This window comes from Pleurodeles waltl, chromosome 1_2 (assembly GCF_031143425.1).
Source record: "Pleurodeles waltl isolate 20211129_DDA chromosome 1_2, aPleWal1.hap1.20221129, whole genome shotgun sequence".
Taxonomy (NCBI): domain Eukaryota; kingdom Metazoa; phylum Chordata; class Amphibia; order Caudata; family Salamandridae; genus Pleurodeles; species Pleurodeles waltl.
In genome coordinates this window covers 693577170-693602248 of record NC_090437.1, presented here as the reverse complement: position 1 = coordinate 693602248, position 25079 = coordinate 693577170, and the positions used below count along the sequence as shown (strand labels likewise).

General features: G+C 46.0%; 1 protein-coding gene across 5 annotated transcripts in view; it reads right to left on the bottom strand.

The window, feature by feature from the left end:
• The window catches only part of FHIP1A (FHF complex subunit HOOK interacting protein 1A), a 349320-nt gene that overhangs the window by 139805 nt on the left and 184436 nt on the right, over positions 1-25079 (bottom strand). For all 5 annotated transcript variants that reach the window (XM_069242647.1, XM_069242648.1, XM_069242650.1 and 2 more), the window contains one exon: positions 23739-23825. In XM_069242647.1, the coding sequence (XP_069098748.1) occupies positions 23739-23825 (87 nt within the window). The remainder of the gene's footprint in view (positions 1-23738; positions 23826-25079) is intronic.

Below are 25079 nucleotides of genomic sequence, written 5' to 3'. Positions count from 1 at the left end.
GAATAATGAAGTGATTTTGCACACACTCACACGATGTTAAGCAAGTGCCGATGGTTTGAACCTGGGTCTTCAGGTTCCAAAGTCTGCAGCTCTAGACGCTAGATCGCATGATGCAGAAATAACTAAAAACTGAATACCGCAGTTTTAGGAACTACGGGTGCGATGTTACCGCACCAGGTTATTGCGGAAGAGGCGAAAAAGCTCCTTCGCTTTACCTAAACATTGCATAGTACTAACAAAAATACTTTCTTTTTATGTAGTGCTCCTTATAGACTTATCATTTTAAGCGCTGTGAATAATAGGTGCCTCATCTCCCAGTGATGCTTTTCTTAATATATAAACCTGTGAAGGGTTAATGTCAGTCTGGCCCTGCTAGGAGAAAAACGGGTATCCTGCAGACCACGCCACACGTCAACAGCAGATGCTTTACCATGCTGAGCTATCTTGTAATTTCCCTATAGTTTAGAAACGACTTCTTAATAATTGCAAACATGAAAAATGTTCCCAAGATAGTTTCGTTTTTATATTTCACTTTACTAGCAATGCATGTCGTTTTACTGACTCTCTAATTTTCCCATGTCTTTATTGTGCATATAAATGAGTTATTTGTTTATGAGTTGGTACATGATGCAACAGAACCAGTCTATGGGTGCCATTCACAACGGTAAATTCAGTCGTCAAGGTAAGTAATGACCACATTGACCTTTGTTATGCCTGTCAGGATTGCACAGAGGGGCTGCTTATGGGAATGAACCTGGCCTATTATTGGGAATATTGGTGAATACCATTAAGTAGTAAATCTGCATCTTCACAGAGACTTAAACATAAGGGTGAAGATTTACTACTTATTTCGTGAACGGGGCCCTGAGGATTCAACCCATGAATTTGTAACTCAAAGTGTTACAAGACTCTGGAACCCACTGAGGGCGTTCCATTGTAATTGCCTCTTTATGGTTCTTTTACAGTTATTATAAGGCATTGCTACAGGAAGCAGAGTAAGGACAGAAGAGGCGAACAGCTTTTCTTGTTTAGAGTAGACTAAATCAGGATTTTGAGTTGCACATCCATTTATCACAATCCTCCACAGAGGACATTTTTTAAAGGCCGGTCAAGAAGTGCTTTATGCTAGACGTTCTGACTGGAGAAAATATAGGTTAAAAAAAACCTTAGTGGTAACCTTGTAGCACTTGATTGAAGCTGAAGATTAATGTAGGTATAAATAAGGGACAAAACTCTCCTATACATAAGGGCAGGGTAAAGAATAAGGAGATCCAAAAGAAGAGCCAAATGGAATACTGGATGGCGAGAACAAAAATCAGGGACAAAAATAGTAGCAACCGGACATCGAACATGTTGAAAAATATCGGAACAAATGCGTTGTGAGGCATTCATAACTCTGTAATGTCTGCTTTTAATATGGTTCTAACAGGAAGTGACATCACATGAAAAGCTACAGATGGATTTCAGATTGGAAAGTCCACACATGGTACTCACTAGAAAGAAGACTGTCTTGGAAAGGGTACTTCATGAGGCTTGGCCATGGCCCTTTTTTCTTAACACAGAGTATGTGAGACACATGAACGAGGAAACCATGGCTGACATCTTTTGCCAAATATGGACTCTGCAGTACCGCTGGTGGTACTGCACCTGATGCTCCTTGCAAGGCACATAGCATCCCCTCCTGTGGACCAGGATCACAGAAACACCGGTGTGGTCCAAGTCGAAAGCCTGCCTGGCCATTCACTGGGCTCTGATGCATTGCATGCCCATACAGTATATACCCTGCCTTTTCTTGTATGTGCACCACCACAGGTCAGCTCCCACTACGGAGGCAGCAGCTCCTTTGAATCAGCCACCTTCCCAGAAGTATGGCAATACGCAGAAGTCAACGCTCTATTGAAAAATCCCAGGGCAGACCCAGATGACCCGAAGAACTATCAACCAATCTCCCTGCTCCCTTTTCCGGCCAAAGTAATCGAAAAAGTCGTCAACACCCAACTCTCCCGTTTCCTAGAAGATAGCAATGCCCCCGACTCCTCCCAGTCAGGGTTCAGGAAAAATCACAGCACCGAGACCGCACTCATCGCCGCCACGGACAACATAAGGATCATGCTCGACAAAGGCAAAACTGCAGCTCTCATCCTACTGGACCTCTCTGCTGCTTTTGACACTGTATGCCATCACACCCTACGTACACACCTCTACAACACCGGAATCCGTGACAAAGCCCTCAATTGGATCTCCTCATTTCTGACCGGCAGAACCCAGAGAGTCCGCCTTCCACCTTTCCATTCAGAAGCCTCCGGAATCATCTGCGGCGTCCCCCAGGGTTCCTCACTCAGCACCACTCTCTTCAATGTCTACATGGCCCCTCTCGCCAACATCGCACAAACTCACCACATCAACATAATATCATACGCAGATGGCACCCAGCTGATCCTCTCCCTCACAAACGACTCTGCTTCTGCAAAGAACAACCTCCACAACGGACTGCTCGCCATCTCCAACTGGATGGAATCTAGCTGCCTCAAGCTCAACGCCGACAATACCGAGATCCTCATTTTCGGCCCCAACCCCTCAGCCTGGAATGACTCCTGGTGGCCCAAGATGCTAGGCACCGCCCCATCACCCACGACCCACGCTCGCAACCTCAGCTTCATCCTGGATCCCACGCTCAGCATGACTCAGCAGGTCAACGCAATCTCCTCCTCCTGCTACAACACCCTCTGAATGCTCCGTAAGATCTTCAAGTGGATCCCCGTCGAGACCAGAAAGACCGTCACCCACGCCCTGGTCAGCAGCAGACTGGACTACGGCAACGCCCTCTATGCTGGAACAACAGACAAACTACAATCAAAGCTACAATGAATCCAGAATACAGCCACACGCCTCACCCTGGACATTCCTCGTCGCAACCACATCTCCCCCCACCTCAAAAAACTGCACTGGCTACCCATACCAAAGAGGATCACTTTCAAGCTCCTGACCCACGCTCACAAAGCCCTCTACAAAACAGGACCTGCCTACCTCAACAACAGACTCACCTTCCACACTCCCGCACGCCATCTCCGCTCCGCCAGCCTCGCCCTCGCCACCATCCTTCGCATCCGACGCACCTCTGCCGGAGGAAGATCCTTCTCACACCTCACCGCCAAGACCTGGAACTCGCTTCAGCTCCAGCTTCGCCAGACCCAGGGCCTCCTGACGTTCAGGAAACGCCTCAAAACATGGCTCTTCGACCAGTAGCTTTCCCCTCCCCCGCGCCTTGAGACTTAAATGGGTGAGTAGTGCGCTTTACAAATAAACTGATTGATTGATTGATTGATTGATTGATTGCATAGTGGTTTGCGAACCAAACCGTACCTGGTGAATTTCTGTGTTTTTTAGGTTTCCACTCGTGACGGAATATGTACTTAAATTTTGTTTTTTTAAGCGACGTTCAGAGATTTTTCAATAAACAACACCGCTGATGTTCAAACTGCAGAACGAGGGTAATGGTTTGGCCTGGGGGAGTTGAAAGCTTCATGTCTTCACCTTGTGAATATTTCGTTTCGAGCTGCAGCGGCTGGCGCGTAGAGGGCAGCAGAGTAGAGCTCCGCCAGCACTGACAGTAAGAGGACCGGCTCTTCGAAGCTTCATGCGTCAGGAACGTAAAACACACAACCTGACTGAATTGTTTCTCTGTGGGTTTTCATGTCTGTGTCCTCTGCTGTTGACAGGAAAATTGCACATCACTAGAGGGGCGGAAGCATCTGCAGGGCTCCATCTAACGATTCTGCATGCGTGAAAGGCACTTTTCAAGTCACCTCTCTCACAACTCCATAGACACGCAGCGCATGCTCAAAGCGGTGCGGCATGTCTAGACAAAGGAGCGCGTTTTTGGCAACAGTTGGCTCAATAAGAAGTGAGGATAACGCTGGGTGAAAGGTTGGGCCCCAGCTATATTCTGACTTCTGAAAGGGAAGCAGCACCCAGCAGGCTCCTGGCCAGAAGAGGGAAGTGTTTGCTGTGTACCGTGCCTTCCAAGCCTAAATATGAGGAAAGTTAACATTTTAAGGTGTGTGTAAAGAATGAACAGCTGGCTACAGAGTAGGTAACTGTCATAGGAAGCAGGTTCCAGACGCATGGGCCCGTCATCCCATGTTGATTGCTGCATGACAGAGGAGCTCCAGAGAAGGGTTACATTGTTTGCTGATTACATGAACGTTCAGGAGGATGCATGTGTGAATGATCCCACTGACCTTCAAGAAACTCGGTTGCCTACGGGCCAAGTGTAGACAGGATCATTGTAGTGAGACACAAATGGGGCAACAGTTGTTCTACTTGAGTTTTTCACATAATTTTTTTTGGACAGTGACCTGGTATGACAATGTTCTGTAAGGTGCCAGCTGCCTGGATATCTCAACACTACAAAATGGCTTTTCAAATAAGTATTTACTCATGTTATATAGCGCCTGTGCTGCCGTTATGTCACTTCACAGCGCTAAGTGAGTTGAAGAGAAATGTTTATAGTCTGCGTTCCGTTTAGTAAGCGGGAAGCAAAGCTGTAGGCCTTAAAAACCTTTGTTTAAAGGGTTGGGTTAACTCATCTGCAAATTTAATGCTTTAAAAAGAGACCAACACTCTTCATCAGAAGACATTTTATAGTCACATAATGAAGCGCCATCCTCTAAATCAAATGCATCTTTAATTACTGCCTACCTTTGCAGTAAGGCTCGCTAATAGTCGACCTCACAGAAGCGATGCAGTGAATCTCATGCAGATTGACTTGAGCATACAAGCTATGCAACCGCTTTTAGATACGGACAGGGCATCGAGGATTATTCTCCCACAGCCAGTGATGGGCCTTCGGGCGCCAAGGTGCATGTAGGGACGTGATCTGAATAAGGTACCGGCGCATTCGATTCACGCTGCGCCTTGTCAGTGATCACCCAACTCACTGCTGGTTGAGTGGATGGTATGTTGGTGACCCGAGAGTAGGACAGCAATGTCATGAGTAGAGGTGCCACAGCCAGTGAGACTTTCCTGCAAAAAACCAACAACGCCACACATCATTGAGCAACAGGCACCGCCTGATCATAACGATCGACTCTGCCGTTGTCAAACCAGCAAGCACCGGGAGGGCATCATTTTCAAAGAGACCTGGTTTAAGAGGCAGGCTTACATTACAGATTATTTGGGTATTTTTTCCCTAATGCATGTAATAGCATCATGTAACATTTGCAAAGTGCATGTTAACCTTGCACCAAAGTACAGAGTGCAAAATGGATTATTTTTACATAAGATTGTATCATAACCTCTGGGGCCAGAGGTGAACTGCCTCGAAGACAAAGGCATTTTCAGACTTGTGTCTGTTCCTCCACGGCAATAACTGGAGAGTAAAAGGAGCTGGCTGGCGCAATAAAGAGCACCAGCTGTGCTAAACATATATTTGGGAGGGGTCCCATGCACACTGTTCTTCTGCATCTTCTACTGCAGTGCTCTTACACGACAGATGGAGAAGTTTGTGTCCGCCTGTAAGCTGTCAGGAACGGGCTATGTGTGGGGGAGGTGTGTGTGGTGGGGTGGGGGTAACATACCCTTGACATAACATGGGCTATCTGACTTCATTGCGGCTATGCCTGCCTGGTAACAATCCAACTATCCCCAGGCGCAGGGTGCCCATGATTGACATGGTGTGGTTGTTTGGGACATGATTGTAATTGTGGCCATAATGGCATTACAGTGGCCCTTGCACAATGGTACACATATTTTACTTAATGTCTGCATTCTTGATATAACATGACTATTCCTGTGATAGCGGTAGATAATGGTGGCACAAACTTTGTCATATGACGATCAGCCTTGGGATTTATTGATGATTATGATCAATATAAAACAACGTCTGTACGTTTGTAGGACAGCTGTACAATTGAATGCTTGGTGACAATGACAAACTGTTGTTCAGAGATCAAATTTATATTTACTAAATATGAAAATCTAGTATTTCAGGCCAACAAAAACGTTCTTTATGCTCACAACAATTACAAGTTTCTGTTTATGAGAAATGTGATATGTGCAGAACACAATTGTTATTTCATATTTTCAGAAACTAACAATTTGAAGTTTTCGACAAATTTACCGATTTTCCTATATTTGAGAGATCAGTCATGTCGAATTAGAGAGGCTTATTGATGACTTTGACTACCTGACACCAGAGTACACTTTCTGCTATGACTATTATTTCATGAGTTGTGGGAAGCCATTTTTTGTATTTACAGTGATATCGCTTTTGTATGATATTATCACTACTGTTGTATAAGGCCTGAGCATGTCCAATTGATATAACCTGTTTGATCGTGTATTCTCTGTCTAATTCGCCAGTGACACTGCAGGATGAGCCTGTTTTTCTAGCTGTGGTGTCATTGGCCTGTGATTTGTATTACTTTTGATAGTGCAGCAAAATATCACTAACTCACCAACATGTTTTCAATGTGCCATTTGACCCTCTATTTTCAACATATTTTGGGTGGGCAACACCACAAAAAACCCTGTAGTGAATCGGGTTCACTCACTTTGCTTGATAGGTGTTTACGCCCCACCAGTTTCAAAGTTCACCAGCCACCCCCGTTTTTGAGCTAAGAATGTGTACTGAAAATCACTCTAAGAATGCAGGCCTCCTCAACCAGCACACTGGCAGACTGGGGAGACAGCTTTTGAATAGATCTTCATAGAGTGGAGGCCCTTAATGTCCAGTTAACAAATCGAGCAGGCTGCTGAATGAGCTCTAAAAGCAGTGTTCAGCACAGGTTCTGAGCATACACGTTTATTGCAAAGAGAATGCGATGGACCACCATCTGTGATGATTCTCTATCATCTTCAGGTATGTGGGCATAAAGAGATTACTGATTTAAAAAGTCTACATTCTCTTGAGAGTATGTATCGCTGGATTTAGAGGTACCAGACCTTAGATCAATTACCATGTAAAGTATCTAAAGTGAATGCATGGCTCTGATAGTGTGATAACCAATATGATAAATTCTGAATGATCTGACACCTGGCTAGAAGTTGAACAATACAGCTTATGATCTGCCTCAATAAACAGAGTACAAAGATAATAGTGCTTGGACAGCAGGGTGTTCCAGAATTTAGTATTACCTGCTGAAACTGATGGTACAATATCCTAACATTAGGCAGATCTTTGGCCCTCCTACGTGAACCAATAACTGACGGAAGTGCGGCTCCGAACTTAAGTCTCAGAGGTCTCAGACAAATGGGAACTTTGCTTCAATGCTGTTTAACAGCAAGCATTTTGTGTCATCTAATTCATAACAGATAAAAGACACTGAACAAAATGTTGGAACTATTGGCTTTTAGGTAAAGGTGACAGGAAATGGATGACAAGTGTTTTAAAAGCTCACTGTCAAAGGTTCACTCGGGGTAATGGCAACTAAGTTAGAACTATAAAAAACACTAGTGAATTCATGTTTTGCACAGGAAAGGAAGTAAACTAGGATTTGGCTCATTTAACCAATGTGTGGCCGATACTAACCTATGTATGATGGTTTGGGGTCCATATTATCAAACACCACCAGTAGACACAAACCAATTAAAAACAGCAGCACCTCTTTGTGCAGAGCCCAAAAAAGTGTTCTTTCTTGACAGGATGGATTGGTGTATCTAGTTCAGGGACTACACGTTTAAGTGAGTACTGCATGTCAACATCTCCTACAAGAAGAAAGTATCCACATTACTGAATAAACTTTCCAGAAAGGTGGCTGAATATCACATTGAGCAGTATTCTGTTGACCACTGTTCTGGGATTATTTCCACTCAGGCTACTCAAACAACACAGATACCACGTTTGATCCCATGATTGGCACCGCTAACATTAAAGCAAGTTATACAAGAGCAGGCCCAGACTGGAAACCAAAACCATCCTTTGCAAAAAATGTTCAAACCACCCCAACAGTGTAGAAGGCCAAAAAGAGAATGAGGTCATTAGAGCCTACTTGTTTTATAGCAGCCCATCCTGCTGTGAGAGCTGCCTACTAGCCTGTAGTTCACTGGGAACATGAAAGAGTAGAAGAATGGCCTTTTCTGCCACGTGCAAGAGTAGCATGGCTCCTGCACATCACATTTCCTAACCTGTGCTTATTTTGCATTTAGACTTTCATGTTACCATTAAAACGTTTTCAACAACTAATTCCAAAGTCAAAACATGCACACACATTAAAAATAAAAAAGAATCTTACAAGGGCACCTTGTCATTTCAATAAATGAAAGAAAAGGTTCACCCATCTATTTCCCATTAAAGCTCAAAATAAAATGTAAAAGTTTAACGAGTCAATCACAATGTTGATGAAAATTACATGGCAGCATGTCATGTCACTGAAGTCAGCAGACTGTGACAAGTTGAAGTCAAAGGTAGAAGGAAGAAAAACTAACATAGAAGGCTGCACTGATACGCATTTTAAATGTGCTATTTGCTTGTATTTCACAGTTTACCATCTGTGCCTTTCTAACTAAATCATATGCTAGAAGGTTAAAGTTGATGTTACAATATAATTTAGACTCTAAACTAATAAGCAAATGCCGAAACAAATTTAGATTTTTTGTGTTTTATGAAAGATTAATGACTTTGAAAATACATGCAACTGTTATACTTAATGTAATGTAATAAAGCTTTTCCAATTTAAATGAAATCACGTGTTTTACTTATAATGATGAAATATTAGTAATAATGAAGTTATAAGTTTTCATATTATGTGTGTTTTATTAACAAGTATTTTCCAAATGCATTTTATATTTTGTGTGATCATAACTGAGGGCTATTGAGCTTGTATTTCACAGTCATGTAAAAGTATTGAATTGTTTTTTCACAATGTGAAATCTTCTTTCAGATTTCTTTCCCATGGAAAGCAGAGCCCTACTTGTAAAAAGTCTATTGTTTAACTGTAGCAGAACTATAGTAATTTGGCCTTGAATTGGATATAATGCATGGCATACTTCTGTTGCACACCCATTGGAATCACACAGAAAAGCAGATGTTCTCATGGCAGACCTGGGAAAATATGGGTTGTTGCAACCTGAAGTTTGCTACTGATTTTGATTGGATGATGTCCCTTTTTCCATAATATGAACTTATCCTGGAAGCCAATTGGAACATTTCATGTGGATTGATATATTGTTTGCGGATCGAACTTTGCTCAGACACAGATGCTCAGATGCAGACAAAGAGCAGCCCTTGTCCTGCCTTGGTCAGAGACAGACACTTACCTGATGCTGACCAGATGCTTTGCCGATGAAGATTCCCTGATTGCTGCATCCCTTGGAGAGGTATCTTCCTCTCTGCCATTTGCCCTTGCCCCTTGAAATGCTCTTTTTAGGTTAGAATCTCCACCATGTCTACACTTATCTTATTTTGCTTTTTAGTTAGTGTCCTGTAGCCCGAGTAATTCTATTTTCCAAATTACGTTTGTCCTCTTCGTATTTTTGTATTTTGCCCGCATTTGTTACTCACCACACATGTATGTCCCTAATTTGGTTAGCTGTAGGGCTGACCTGTGCCCAGCTAATGATTACTGACTTAACTGGATTTGAATTGACTAAAGGATTGTGCAATCTGAGCACTGTGTGATTTCTGTGTCTCAGATATTTCTACTGACTTTCTGTATCATTCTTCTTGAATGCCTAGTTTTATTGATGTTGTTGCGCCTGAACTTATTTTGTTGCCTTGGGCAACCCTAGGTGATTATGTATCTTTATCATTTGGTTGTGTACACAGTCTACAGGACTTTGAGCTTGTATTTGTAATAAAGCTTTGAACTATATTTCTGATTGGAGTTTTCCTTCCGTAGCCACATTGGTCATGGTGTCTAAATTATTGAGGTGGTGTTGATGAAATTGTTTATGGTTGTTAGAAATGGGGTTTTTGGTTGGCAGTCAGGTTACCCTCTGTCCAAGCAAGAACCCTTACTCTAGTCAGGGTAAGTCACACACAATCCAAAATTAGCCTGTGCCCACCATCTGGTAGCTTGGCACGAGCAGTCAGGATTAACTTAGAAGGCAATGTGTAAAGTATTTGTGCAATAAATCATACAATACCACAATATAGCACCACAAAAATACACCACACAGTGTTTAGAAAAATATATAATATTTATCAGGATAATTGCAGGTCAAAACGAATAAAGTTGCAATGTAAAATTGTAGTGATATCACTGGAAAGTGATATAAAAGGTCTTAAGTCTTTAAAAAGCAAACAAAGTCTCTTTCAAGCACAAAGTACCTGGTTTGGAGTGGAAAATCTCCGCAAAGGGCCGCAAAAGAAGAGATATGTGGAAAAATGGTGTGTGCGTCGATTTCTCCCCAGCACACACGACTTGCGTCGTTATTTTTCACGTGGGGAAGTTGTGCGTCATTTTCCTGCGCGCGGACAGTCTCTTTCTGTGGGTCGCAGGGATTACCAGATGTCCCGGGTCTGTGCGTGGATTCTCCTGCTTGTTTTCCGGCTGCACATCGTTCTGCGGGGCTGCGCATCGAAGTTTCACTCTCACGGCAGGCGACGCGTCGATTTCTCCTCTTGAGGTCGGGCGGCGTTGTCCTTGCGAGGCCATGCGTCGAAGTTCCGGCCATCCCGAAGGCGTCGCGTCAATCAGCGTCGGTGTGCGGCGTTTTTCTCACCGCGGAACAAGCTGTGCGTCGAAAATTTCGCCGCACGAAGCGTCCAAGTGAAAAAGAGAAGTCTTTTTGGGCCTGAGACTTCAGGGAACAGGAGGCAAGCTCTATCCAAGCCCTTGGAGAGCACTTTCACAGTCAGACATGAGTTCAGCAAGGCAGCAGGTCAACAGCAAGGCAGCAGTCCTTCGTAGAAAGCAGACAGGTGAGTCCTTTGAGCTGCCATGCAGTTCTTCTTGGCAGGATGTAGTTTCTGGTTCAGGTTTCTTCTCCAGCAAGTGTCTGATGAGGTAGGGCAGAGGCCCTGTTTTATACCCAAATGTGCCTTTGAACTGGGGGAGACTTCAAAGAGTGGCTAAGAAGTGCACCAGGTCCCCTTTCAGTTCAATCCTGTCTGCCAGGGTCCCAGTAGGGGGTGTGGTAGTCCTTTGTGTGAGAGCAGGCCCTCCACCCTCCCAGCCCAGGAAGACCCATTCAAAATGCAGATGTATGCAAGTGAGGCTGAGTACCCTGTGTTTGGGGTGTGTCTGAGTGAATGCACAAGGAGTTGTCAACCAAGCCCAGCCAGACATGGATTGTAAGGCACAGAAAGATTTAAGTGCAAAGAAATGCTCACTTTCTAAAAGTGGCATTTCTAGAATAGTAATATTAAATTCAACTTCACCAGTCAGCAGGATTTTGTATTACCATTCTGGCCATACTAAATATGACCTTCCTACTCCTTTCAGATCAGCAGCTACCACTTCAGTACTGTATGAGGGCAGCCCCAATGTTAGCCTATAAAGGGAGCAGGCCTCACAGTAGTGCAAAACGAATTAAGGAGTTTTACACTACCAGAACATCTAAACTACATAGGTACATGTCCTGCCTTTCCCCCACACAGCACCCTGCTCTAGGGGTTACCTAGGGCACACATTAGAGGTGACTTATATGTGGAGAAAGGGTAGGTTTAGGCTTGGCAAGTACTTTTAAATGCCAAGTCGAGGTGTCAGTGAAACTGCACACACAGGCCATGCAATGGCAGGCCTGAGACAAGGAAAAGGGGCTACTTAAGTGGGTGGCACAACCAGTGCTGCAGGCCCACTAGTAGCATTTAATCTACCGGCCCTAGGCACATATAGTGCACATTACTAGGAACTTATAAGTAAATTAAATAGTCCAATCAGGTATGATCCAAGAGTACCATGTTTAAAGAGAGAGAGCATATGCACTTTAGCACTGGTTAGCAGTGGTAAAGTGCGCAGAGCCTAAAAGCCAGCAAAAACAGGTCCAAAAAGTGGAGGGAGGCAGGCAAAAAGTTAGGGGTGACCACCCTAAGGCTGTCAGGTCTAACATGTGTCCCCCCCCAGCTGAAAGTGGGGAGAGCTACCCGACCTCCTGGGAGCTCTCATCGCTAAGGCGGAAGAATCTGGAGAGACCATCAGCATTGGCGTGGTCAACCCCTGGGCGATGCTCTACCGTAAAGTCCATCCCCTGTAGGGAAATGGACCACTTCAAGAGTTTTGGATTCTCACCCCTCATCTGCATGAGCCATCTGAGGGGCCTGTGGTCTGTCTGAACCCGGAAGTGAGTCCCAAACAGGTAGGGTCTTAGCTTCTTCAGTGCCCAGACCACAGCAAAAGCTTCTCTCTCAATAGCACTCCACCTCTGTTCCTGTGGTAATAGTCTTCTGCTAATAAAGACTACTGGTTGGTCTGAGCCCTCCTCATTCAGCTGTGCTAGAACAGCCCCTATGCCATGCTCTGAAGCGTCTGTCTGCACAATAAATTCCTGGGAGTAGTCAGGGGCCTTGAGCACGGGGGCCATGCACATGGCTTCCTTCAGAGAATCAAAGGCTTTCTGACAGGCCTCTGTCCAATTCACCAACCTAGGTTGTTTCTTGGAAGTGAGTTCTGTCAAGGGGGACACAATTGTACCATAGCCCTTGACGAACCTGCGGTAGTATCCAGTGAGGCCCAAAAAGGCTCTCACCTCAGTCTGTGTTCTAGGTGGTTGCCAGGCCTTGATAGTTTCAATCTTGGCCTGGAGTGGATGCAACTTGCCACCACCTACTAGGTGTCCCAAGTACACCACGGAACCCTGCCCAATCTGGCACTTACTAGCCTTGATAGTCAGGCCTGCCTGTTGCAGAGCCTGAAGCACCTCCTTGAGGTGGAGCAGGTGTTCCTCCCAGCTGGAACTGTAGACAGCTATGTCATCCAGGTAAGCTGCACAGAAGGCATCTTTACCAGCTAGGACCCCGTTAACCAACCGTTGGAAGGTAGCGGGGGCATTTTTTTGCCCAAATGGCATCACCCGAAATTGGTAATGGCCATCAGGGGTGGAAAAAGCAGATCTTTCTTTCGCCCCCTCAGTCAGGCCAATCTGCCAGTACCCGCCCCCTCAGTCAGGCCAATCTGCCAGTACCCGGAAGTAAGATCGAACGTACTCAGGAACTTGGCAGCGCCTAGCCTGTCAACGAGCTCATCAGCTCGGGGGATGGGGTGAGCATCAGTCCGGGTGACTGAATTGAGACCCCGGTAGTCCACACAGAACCGGAGTTCTGGCTTCGCACCTGGGGCAGTAGCCTTGGGAACCAATACCACAGGGCTGGCCCAGGCACTACTGGATTTCTCAATAACCCCCAAAGTCAACATCTTGGAGACCTCCTCCTTGATCTGGCCTTCACCTTATCCGACAACCTGTAAATTTTGTTCTTTACAGGGGGACTGTCACCTGTGTCAATGTCATGCACACAGAGGTGGGTTAGTCCAGGAGTGAGGGAGAACAGGGGGGAGAACTGCTCTAACAGCTCATAGCAGTCCCCTCTCTGTGTTGGAGTCACAGAGAATGACACCCCCTACTGACCCATCCCCTTCTTTGACAGCGAGGAGGTCGGGGAGAGGTTCACTCTCCTCTTCCATGCCCTCATCTGTGACCAGGAGCATACTGACCTCAGACCTCTCAAAGTGAGGTTTGAGCCGGTTGTGATGGAGGACCCTTAGGGGGTGCGTAGGGGTCTTGAGGTCCACTAGGTAAGTGGCCTCCCCTTTACGCTCCTTGATCTCAAAGGGGCCAGTCCAGCGGTCCTGGAGAGCCCTGGGCTCTACTGGCTCCATCACCCAAACTTTGTCTCCAGGTGAGAACTCAACTAGAGTGGTCTTCTGGTCATACCACTCCTTCATCACCTCTTGATTGACCTCGAGGTTACTCTGGGCCTGCTTCCAGAAGCGTTGGGTTTGTTTGCGGAGGGCCAGCATGTAGCTGACCACATTCTGGGGAGGTGCCTGGGGAGCTTTCTCCCAGCCCTCCTTAACAATGCTTAGGGGTCCCCCGACAGGGTGACCATAGAGAAGCTCAAAGGTGCTGAACCCCACCCCTTTCTGGGGCACCTCTCTATAAGCAAACAACAGGCAGGGTAAGAGGATGTCCCACTTACGCCTCATGGCCTCAGTCAGGCCACCAATCATGCCTTTCAGGGTCTGGTTGAATCTCTCAACAAGCCCATTGGATTTAGGATGATAAGGGGTGGTAAACCGGTAGGTCACCCCACACTCATCCCACAGGGTCTTCATGTATGTAGACATGAAGTTTGTGCCCCGGTCAGACACGACCTACTTACGGAACCCCACACGGGTAAATATTCCCAACAGGGCTCTGGTCACCACCTGTGCAGTCACTGTTCTCAGAGGGATTGCCTCTGGATAGCGGGTGGCATGGTCCACCAAAACCAGGATAAACCTGTTGCCCAGAGCAGTTTTGGGGTCCAAGGGACCAACAATGTCGATGCCCACCCTTTTAAAGGGGGTGCCAACGACTGGGAGTGGGAGCAGGGGAGCTTTAAGCCATTTCCCTGCCTTCCCACTAGCCTGGCAGGTGGGGCAAGCTCTGCAGAAGTTATCTGAGGCCTTCCTCATTCTGGGCCAGTGAAAGTGGGTGTCAAGCCTGTCAAAGGTCTTGTCTTTGCCCAGGTGTCCTGCCAGAGGAATGTCGTGAGCCAGGCCTAGTAGGAATTTCCGGTAACACTGGGGGACCACCAGCACACGGGGTGCCCCAGAACTTGGAATCCTACACTCACTGTAAAGGAGGTCATTCTCCCTGTAAATATGGTGAGTGCCAGAGGCGTCACCTGCTGCGTGGGCTGTGGCCTGCTTCCTCAGACTCTCAAGGGTGGGGCATTCTTTCTTCGCCTTGCAGAATGCTTCTCTGGTTGGCCCGCCCTCTACTTGCCAGCCAGCAAGTTCAGGTAGGTTACCCAGGTCAGCTATGTCCTCCCCAGTTGGCTCAGGGGCCTGCTCCTCCTCTCTTCAGGGGCCTCGTCTACCACCATGGGAACATTGGAGGCAGGTTTCCCATGCCCCTGGCCCTCCCATTTGGCAGCTGTCTGGGCCATCTTTCCAGGCTCCAGACGCCCTTGACTCCCTTCCCGGGCAGCCATGGACCGTGTGGTCATGCAGACCCACTCAGGTAACCCTAACATCTCCAGGTGAGATCTGAGCTCTACTTCTTTCCAAGCAGTATGCTCAAGATCATTGCCTAACAGACAATCTACAGGCATGGCAGGACTCACAGCTACTTTCAGAGTACCAGAGACCCCCCCCACTCAAAGGGAACCAGAGCCACCGGTAGGTGACTCTCACGATTGTCCGCGACTATGACCTGGTGGAATGTATTAGGGACTATCTGCTCTGTTGACACCAGCTGACTCTTGACAGTAGTCATACTGGCTCCTGTATCATGCAGAGCCTCCACCTTCTGCCCATTAATGGTGACCCACTGCTTGTACTTGGAAGTATTTTGGGGCATGTGGGCTTTGGGCACCATTTCTCTTTCTCCCAGGGACACTAGGGAAATCTCTACCTGCTCCCCAAAGCTATCGGGGTCCATCTCCCCAACAAGTGCTACACTAGTCAACCCAGGTGTCTGTCCGGTAGTGGACAGTGCCCTCTTGGAGCACTGGGGGTCGCCTTTATAGTGACCATACTGGTAACACTCCATGCATTTGGTGTTGGATTTCCCTGACTTATCATATGTCCCTGGCTTTTTCCCAAATCTGGAAAAGGAATGGTTGCCACCCCCTCCCTGGGAATTCTTTTGGGGGCCTTTTGAAGTCAACGCCCTACTAAAGAAACCTACGGCTGACCCGAGTGACCTGAAAAACTTCCGCCCCATCTCTCTTCTGCCTTTCCCAGCCAAAGTAATAGAGAAGACCGTCAACAAACACCTGACCACCTTCCTGGAAGACAACAACCTGCTCGACCACTCACAAACCGGATTCCGAACCAACCACAGCACTGAAACCGCCCTCATCTCAGTCACAGACGACATCAGAACCCTGATGGACAACGGTGAAACAGTCGCCCTCATTCTTCTCGACCTCTCGGCTGCCTTTGACACCGTCTGTCACCGCACCCTAATCACCCGCCTCCGCTCCACCGGGATCCAAGGCCGGGCCCTGGACTGGATCGCCTCCTTCCTCGCAAACCGTTCCCAAAGAGTTTACCTCCCTCCGTTTCGCTCAGAACCCACCAAGATCATCTGCGGCGTACCTCAAGGCTCATCACTCAGCCCGACACTCTTCAATGTCTACATGAGCCCCCTCGCCAACATCGTACGCAAGCACAACATCATCATCACCTCCTACGCCGACGACACCCAACTTATACTCTCCCTCACCAAGGACCCCGCCAGAGCCAAGACCAACCTACAAGAGGGTATGAAGGACGTCGCAGATTGGATGAGGCTCAGCCGCCTAAAGCTGTACTCTGAAAAAACGGAAGTCCTCATCCTCGGCAACACCCCGTCCGCCTGGGACGACTCCTGGTGGCCCACGGCCCTCGGCACCGCACCGACCCCCACAGACCACACCCGCAACCTCGGCTTCATCTTGGACCCTCTTCTCACCATGACCAAGCAAGTCAACGCCGTGTCCTCCGCCTGCTTCCTCACCCTCCGCATGCTCCGCAAGATCTTCCGCTGGATCCCCGCCGACACCAGAAAAACCGCGACCCACGCCCTCGTCACGAGCCGCCTGGACTACGGCAACACCCTCTACGCCGGGACCACAGCCAAACTCCAAAATCGCCTGCAACGCATTCAAAACGCCTCGGCCCGCCTCATCCTCGACGTACCCCGCAGCAGCCACATCTCCGCACACCTGAGACACCTGCATTGGCTCCCAGTCAGCAAAAGGATCACCTTCCGACTTCTCACCCACACACACAAAGCCCTCCACGACAAGGGACCGGAATACCTCAACAGACGCCTCAGCTTCTACGTCACCACCCGCCTCCTCCGCTCCTCTGGCCTCGCACTCGCTGCTGTCCCTCGCATCCGCCGCTCCACGGCAGGTGGGAGATCTTTCTCCTTCCTGGCGGCCAAGACCTGGAACTCCCTGCCCACCAGCCTCAGGACCACCCAGGACCACTCCACTTTCCGGAGACTCCTAAAGACCTGGCTGTTCGAGCAGCGATAACCCCCCCTTTTTCCCCTAGCGCCTTGAGACCCGCACGGGTGAGTAGCGCGCTTTATAAATGTTAATGATTTGATTTGATTTGATTTGAGAGTTCCTTATCTGTAAGTTTATCTCCCCCCTCTTTCTTCTGTTGGGAACCCTGACCACTTTTGTGGGTGTCCCCCCCAGGTACCTTGTTGGACACTCTGGTGCTAACCCTGAGGTCTGCCTCCTCAGGAAGCTTCCTGGGATCAGTCAGCTTACTATCTACCAAGTGCTGGCACAACTCTGTATAGGTAACATTGAGTATATGCTCTCTCAGAATCAAGTCATACAACCCTTTATAATTATCTACTTTGTTGCCCCGCACCCATCCATTCAGTGCCTTACTGGAAAAGTCAAAGAAATCTACCCATGTTTGTGTGGTTTGTTTGGTGCTGTCCCTGAACCGTTGACGGTATCCCTCAGGGGTCAACCCAAACTTGGCAAGTAAAGTGACTTTCTGAAGTGGGTATGTGTTTTGATCAGGTGGATCCAATGTGAGAAGTGTGTCCCTCCCCAATGGCGGCACATAACCCCACATAGCTACCCCCCATTGCCCTTCAGGAACCTCATGAGCCCTTAGTGCAACTTCATAAGCAGCTAACCATTTATCTATGTCATCTCCCACCACAAAACTGGGCACCACATTTTTGGGTATACAAACCTTCTTTTCTCCAGCAGGTCCTGACTGTATGCTGCCACCATTATTGCTGGATTCAGACTGCTTTGCCTTGAGATCCAGCTCCTTGAGACTCAGTTCATGAGCCAATAACAGTTTCTTTTCAGCCAAGGCTCTCTCAGCTGCAGCTTCAGCTCTTTCAGCTTCCTTGGTTTCTCTCTCTGCCCTTCTTTCCTCCTGTTGAGCCTCAATTTTCAGTTTTGCCATTTGCAATTGAAACTCCCTTTCCTCTCTCCTTTCCTCTGTGGTCAGGCTTTGTACAGAGACACTGCTCCCTGGTCTGGAAGGGGGGCCCAATTGCAGTGGTAACATCATCCACTGATAGCAACAAATCCTCTGAGGGGGCATTTTCTGGCTCCTCTTCCTCATCATCCTCCTCTAAATGGGCTTCTGCCCAGGCCCTCAGTGCCACTTGAAAGTCCTCCTTTTTGGAGGCCACTTGGGTGGGTACCCTCATTGCCCTGCAGAGCCCTCTTAGCTGTTTGACCATATATGTATTCAACAGGACTAGGTCAAAGTCTCCTATTTGAGACCCCGTCAGAGACATGTTGAGTGAGGATTTAGTTTTTGAAAATTGTCAGGAAAAACGAATTTTGCAAAAAAGAGATAAAAATCAAGTTGACCTTCAACTGTGGGTAGGTAGTGAAATACTTAGTCGCTGCACAAATACAAGTCCTATCCTCACCGCTGATCACCAATGTTAGAAATGGGGTTTTTGGTTGGCAGTCAGGTTATCCTCTGTCCAAGCAAGAACCCTCACTCTAGTCAGGGTAAGTCACACACAATCCAAAATTAGCCTGTGCCCACCCTCTGGTAGCTTGGCATGAGCAGTCAGGCTTAACTTGGAAGGCAATGTGTAAAGTATTTGTGCAATAAATCATACAATACCACAATACAGCACCACAAAAATACACCACACAGTGTTTAGAAAAATATGTAATATTTATCAGGATAATTGCAGGTCAAAACAAGTAAAGTTGCAATGTGAAATTGTAGTGATATCACTGGAAAGTGATATAAAAGGTCTTAAGTCTTTAAAAAGCAAACAAAGTCTCTTTCAAGGACAAAGTACCTGGTTTGGAGTGGAAAATCTCTGCAAAGGGCCGCAGAAGAAGAGATACGTGGAAAAATGTTGTGTGCGTCGATTTCTCCCCAGCACACACAGACTTGAGTCGTTATTTTTCACGCTGTGAAGTTGTGCGTCGTTTTCTGGCACGCGGACAGTCTCTTTCTGTGGGTCGCGGGGATTACCAGATGTCCCGGGTCTGTGCGTGGATTCTCCTGCTTGTTTTCCGGCTGCGAGTCATTCTGCGAGGCTGCGCGTCGAAGTTTCGCTCTCACGGAAGGCGTTGCGTCGATTTCTCCTCTGGAGGTCGGGCAGCGTTGTCCTTGCGAGGCCGTGCGTCGAAGTTCCGGTCGTCCCGAAGGCGTTGCATCGATCAGTGTCGGTGTGCGGCGTTTTTGTCGCCGCAGAACAAGCTGTGCGTCGAAAATTTCGGCGCACGAAGCGTCCAAGTGAAAAAGAGAAGTATTTTTGGTCCTGAGACTTCAGGGAACAGGAGGCAAGCTCTATCCAATCCCTTGGAGAGCACTTTCACAGCCAGACAAGAGTTCAGCAAGGCAGCAGGTCAACAGCAAGGCAGCAGTCCTTTGTAGAAAGCAGACAGGTGAGTCCTTTGAGTAGCCAGGCAGTTCTTCTTGGCAGGATGTAGTTTCTGGTTCAGGTTTCTTCTCCAGCAAGTGTCTGATGAGGTCGGGCGGAGGCCCTGTTTTATACCCAAATGTGGCTTTGAAGTGGGGGAGACTTCTAAGTGTGGGTAAGAAGTGCACCAGGTCCCCTTTCAGTTCAATCTTGTCTGCCAGGGTCCCAGTAGGGGGTGTGGCAGTCCTTTGTGTGAGAGCAGGCCCTCCACCCTCAAAGCCCAGGAAGACACATTCAAAATGCAGATGTATGCAAGTGAGGCTGAGTACCCTGTGTTTGGGGTGTGTCTGAGTGAATGCACAAGGAGCTGTCAACCAAGCCCAGCCAGACGTGGATTGTAAGGCACAGAAAGATTTAAGTGCAAAGAAATGCTCACTTTCTAAAAGTGGCATTTCTAGGATAGTAATATTAAATCCAACTTCACCAGTCAGCAGGATTTGGTATTACCATTCTGGCCATACTAAATATGACCTTCCTACTCCTTTCAGATCAGCAGCTACCACTTCAATACTGTATGAGGGCAGCCCCAATGTTAGCCTATGAAGGGAGCAGGCCTCACAGTAGTGCAAAACGAATTTAGGAGCTTTACACTACCAGAACATGTAAACTACATAGGTACATGTCCTGCCTTTCCCCCACACAGCACCCTGCTCTAGGGGTTAACTAGGGCACACATTAGAGGGGACTTAAATGTGGAGAAAGGGCAGGTTTAGGCTTGGCAAGTACTTTTAAATGCCAAGTCGAGGTGTCAGTGAAACTGCACACACAGGCCATGCAATGGCAGGCCTGAGACAAGGAAAAGGGACTACTTAAGTGGGTGGCAAAACCAGTGCTGCAGGCCCACTAGTAGCATTTAATCTACCGGCCCTAGGCACATGTAGTGCACATTACTAGGGACTTATAAGTAAATTAAATAGTCCAATCAGGTATGATCCAAGAGTACCATGATTAAAGGGAGGGAGCATATGCACTTTAGCACTGGTTAGCAGTGGTAAAGTGCGCAGAGTCTAAAAGCCAGCAAAAACAGGTCCAAAAAATGGAGGGAGGCAGGCAAAAAGTTAGGGGTGACCACCCTAAGGCTGTCAGGTCTAACAATGGTTCACCACACATCTTACTAGGTCAAAAGATTTGTCGAACCTGTTGTGCATTTGATTCCTGCAAAGGATAAAACATGTGTTCACACCTCTCCACGCTACCTTAAGGGTTAAAAAGTTTTAGAAGTCAATTGGTTGAAGGCTGAATTTAGAAGTTAGCATAGCAAATGATACAGGGTTATCAGGTTGAATATCCTTCACGTATAAGATACCAACTGAGGAACACCTTTCCCAGAAGGATAGGGTCTGATCCAGTCTGGTTTCTGAATTGAACCATAATGAAGTGAATATTGAACCTTTGATTTTATGAGAAAAGCATTTGTCTAGGAGTTTAATGTTAGAGATTGAGTACCTAAGAATCTGGTATTAGTGGGGTACTTTAATATTTTTAGAAGTTAGAGTACTAATAAGTGAGAGGAGGCGAACCAAATTAGATTCAATATCCACCCATGCAGGGCGGCTAGTTAAGGATTTATACAACCACCAGATGGTAGCTCTTGCTAAAAAAGCAGTTGGGTAGTTTTTGAAGGTGGGAAAGTTTATATATCCCCATCGTGTTTGTTTTGTTATAATATACTGAGGGCAATTCTCGCTTTCTTATCTTTCAGAATAAAGGTTGAAAAAGAATGTTATTGATTAAAGTCTACATACCTTATTTACGTTTTTTACACTACAGGTCTCTTACTTACACTCTGGTGTCTATTTTGAACCACAAGAATTTTAAACAATAGGGGCCTGCTTCACAAAGGTAAACGTACACTTTTGTGTAAGTGTACAATTCTTTGCTATTCACAAAGGTATTTTACCAGTAGCATCTTTATGACTGCATAGTTTCTGCACATAAAAATATAGCACAGCCTTTTCTTTTTATGCACAGAGACGCCACAGTCCTAAAGACAGTACTAGTAAAATACCTCTGTGAATAGTAAACAATCAAAAACTTACACAAAGTGTAAGTTTAGCTTTGTGAATCAGACTCTAAATTTTGAACATTCTTTCTAGATAATAAGTAATGGTTATGATATTTATTCGGGCTGGTACCACATATTTATAAGAGAAATGGAAAGTCAACAATTCTCCCATTGCTTGAAATTTCACCATTTAATATGTATGTATGTATGTATGTACTTTTGCATATGCCACCACGCCATCAATGCAGACTGAACAATTTACAGAGATTAGCACCCTCCATAGCGCTAACCACTGTTGGTACCTTTAAGCAGGAGCCAATATCACTTAATTATTGGCTTTCATGTGCCTCAAAGACGTGGACCGCTGGTCAGTGATTTGAATGAACTGTGTGTTCTGCAAACATCTTAATCCAGTTTTGCGCGGATAATAGACCGCATGTGTAAGAATCTTCAGGTTCTCAACATTACTGTTATGTTGTAACAAACTTCCAACGAGCAGCAGCGTGACTGAAATCAGTGCCTTAAAAAAACCCGAGTCTTACCTCTTAAAATGGAAATAAAAGCATCTACAATACAATGAAGGTCTGTCAGAATTGGTGCACATGGGCAAATGCAGACAGGTACTTATTGGGGCCTTGAATTCAGTGCACAGTATATAGGGTGGTAACGGTGCTCCATCCCGAGTGAAATAATTCAGAACATACTACTTTAGGCGAATATGCACTCCTAGTTCTGTGCACATCAGTGTGGCTGGAGGTGAAACTGTAAAATCAAGTCAAAATTGTCAAAATACACTAGTTAGCCCCAATAGTCGTACTCACTTGCCAGCAAATTAAAATAGCCCGGTGCAAACTGGGATTGTTATCTGTGAATTGCCAGAAAAGTGCAATGGTGCAAGGGAATTTCTTTAATTTATGCCAGATACAGATTGTTAATTATAGACCGCTTTATCAGAACCCCACTTGTTCATCATAAGAGCAATAGTTTCTAATTAGAATACTGAAACACCTATAATGTCAGCTTTCTTACACGTCAGCCAGCACAGTCAGAGGGCTTAGAATGGGACAGGCCGACTTACTTGTTTTTAGTTTCACTCAACAATAGCTTGTTTCTGCACTTCTGAGGTTGCTTCACTGGAGAAAGTTTAAAGGAGTTCACTTTAAAATATACTTTTGTGGCAGACTTGCAATACACCCCATGACCTGTAGGAAATACTCTGTGTAGTATGACTAAACCACAGCATCTGAAGGAACTTCTAGGAACTTTATCCCCTCCAACTGTCACATTCGAGGTGCACAGGGAAAAATCCAGGCGCTATTCTGGTATCTGGAAAATAAAACACCATCTGCACCCTCACACGGTTTTAACCTAAATTTTCTGTGGAAAAGGTAAACATTTAAGTTTGGCTGGGCTCCTTATGCCTAGAGAGAAAGGTGTAAAGGACACAGACACACACACACACACACACACACACACACACAGAGGTGAACAGGTTCTCTCCATTTGCCATAATTTGATTAAGTCTACCTTAATGTCAGGCAGCCCAAGTTCCTTTTTCAGTATCGGTGGGAGTTATAAACATAAGCATTCTCTTTAGCTACAGTGCACAGATGATGCTTATAATGTTCATCAGAGGCACTCCCTTCTAGGGACTGTGCCTGAGCCACACAGAACATATAATATAATGTAACTGGTTGTGAAGCTGTCCGTGAAGTCAGGTTCTATCACATCATCGCTAAAGGCGCCTCGCTATTGTACCAGGAATAAGAGAGCCATCTCCATTTTAAATTCACACACTCTTTTCTTTGTGAGATGTAGAAAAAACAGCAACAGTGCATCTGGAGTATGCAAATGTCCGTGGAAGCAGAGACTCTTCGGATCGTGCAACTCTCGGTGGCAAACACCACAATAAAATGTAAACTGGTAGCTACATTAGCCCTTTGAATAAAGTATACACCCGGCATGAAGATTCTGATATATGTTCCAAAGTATGACACCAGCGAACTATAAGTAAGCAGAGGAATACATTTTTCCATGTGACACCCAAAATCCTCACCTTGATGGCTAAGGCAAAAATACCTACATACTTTTAATCTAATAATACCTATTAACCGATCAAACTACATGGAAGGGGAGTTGGAAGACATACAGGGAAACCAAGTAAATACGAGCATACATGGGTCTTTTAAAAAAATCCAGAAGTGGATGAACTACTCACCTTATGAAGTGCGGGGGCCAGTACTGGGACCAGGAATCCATTGTATATATAGTTCACGAGCTGATCACGAATCAGAGGATGAGCTACCTAGGACAGAAATGTCTTCAGTCATGAACAATATAAAATGACCCTTCCAATTTCAGAGTTTTACACTGTTAACCAAGACGCACACTAAAACTGCATGCCAAGTGAATGTATGTTATCTGGTGTGAGTCGATTAACTTCTATGAAGTTAGGTGTGTGACTGGAATCCTTGTAAATGGTGCAAGTTTGCAAACAATAGACTATACGGTCTTCAGTTCCAGAGCCTCTTCACATCAACAAAATTTGTGCATCTGCCCACTCTGTCGAAGGGGCCACTCCCTATTTCAAGCCAATGTTATCCGTTGCATCCCTGCTGAGAATGGTTACAGCAAAACCAATGGCAATCGGGTTTTTGCTAAGTGAAAAAAATGCCCTAAAAAAGCCGCCAGTGCAAAGCTTGCTGTCCTTGGTGGAGAAAAAAAATTGTCCCTTCCAACACCAACGGGATGAGAGAGAAGGTATCTGTACTTGTAGAGGCAATCTGGTGGCTTCATAGTGGCCACAAGAAGGTACCTAATTATTTACTGACCTAGAATGAAAAACGAAGTCACAGTAAATCAATTGCTTCATTTGACAGACCCTTTTTAATTATAGAAATGATGTCATCAACACTTTACTGCTGCAAACTGCTATTTTTCCCCTTTGGAAAAGTAAGAAAAATGAGGAGCAGATCAATCAAGAGACGGCAGGGCAAGAGCTATGTGAAACGCAGGCAGAACCCCTAAAAGAGAAATTTGTGGAGGCATGGGAAGAACTCATAAGCTCTCCCTGAGAAAATCTGAAAATATATTCTCACACACACTAGGAAAACGTTTTAAGATGAGGTGTTACTTTAAACACACAGAAAACAAAAGTGTGGCTTGTGAGACTTCGGAAAACTTTAGAAGCAATTCTGTACGCACCCAAAGAACAGAAGCAGTAAGCAAGCATGGCGAGGCCAACATGGCTGGGTTGCCTGCCAGCCTTTTGGCTTTGTTACTGCTTGTTTGCCTTGGTTTTTGTAAATTAATTTTGTTGGGGGGAGCTTCAAAAAGCATACATTACCATTGTCGTACATGGCACTAAAGTGATCTACTTTGAATACAGATGTGTGCCTTGTGAACGAGCAGAATACAGTCACTCACACTGACACATGCAGTGTGATGTAGTGGCCAGAAAAAAAATGGCAAGGGCACAACAACAGACCAGTGGTTAAAGAGGGCTGGTTAAAGTCCCCTACAAGTATATTATACATATCGTTTTAGTAAAATCACGAGG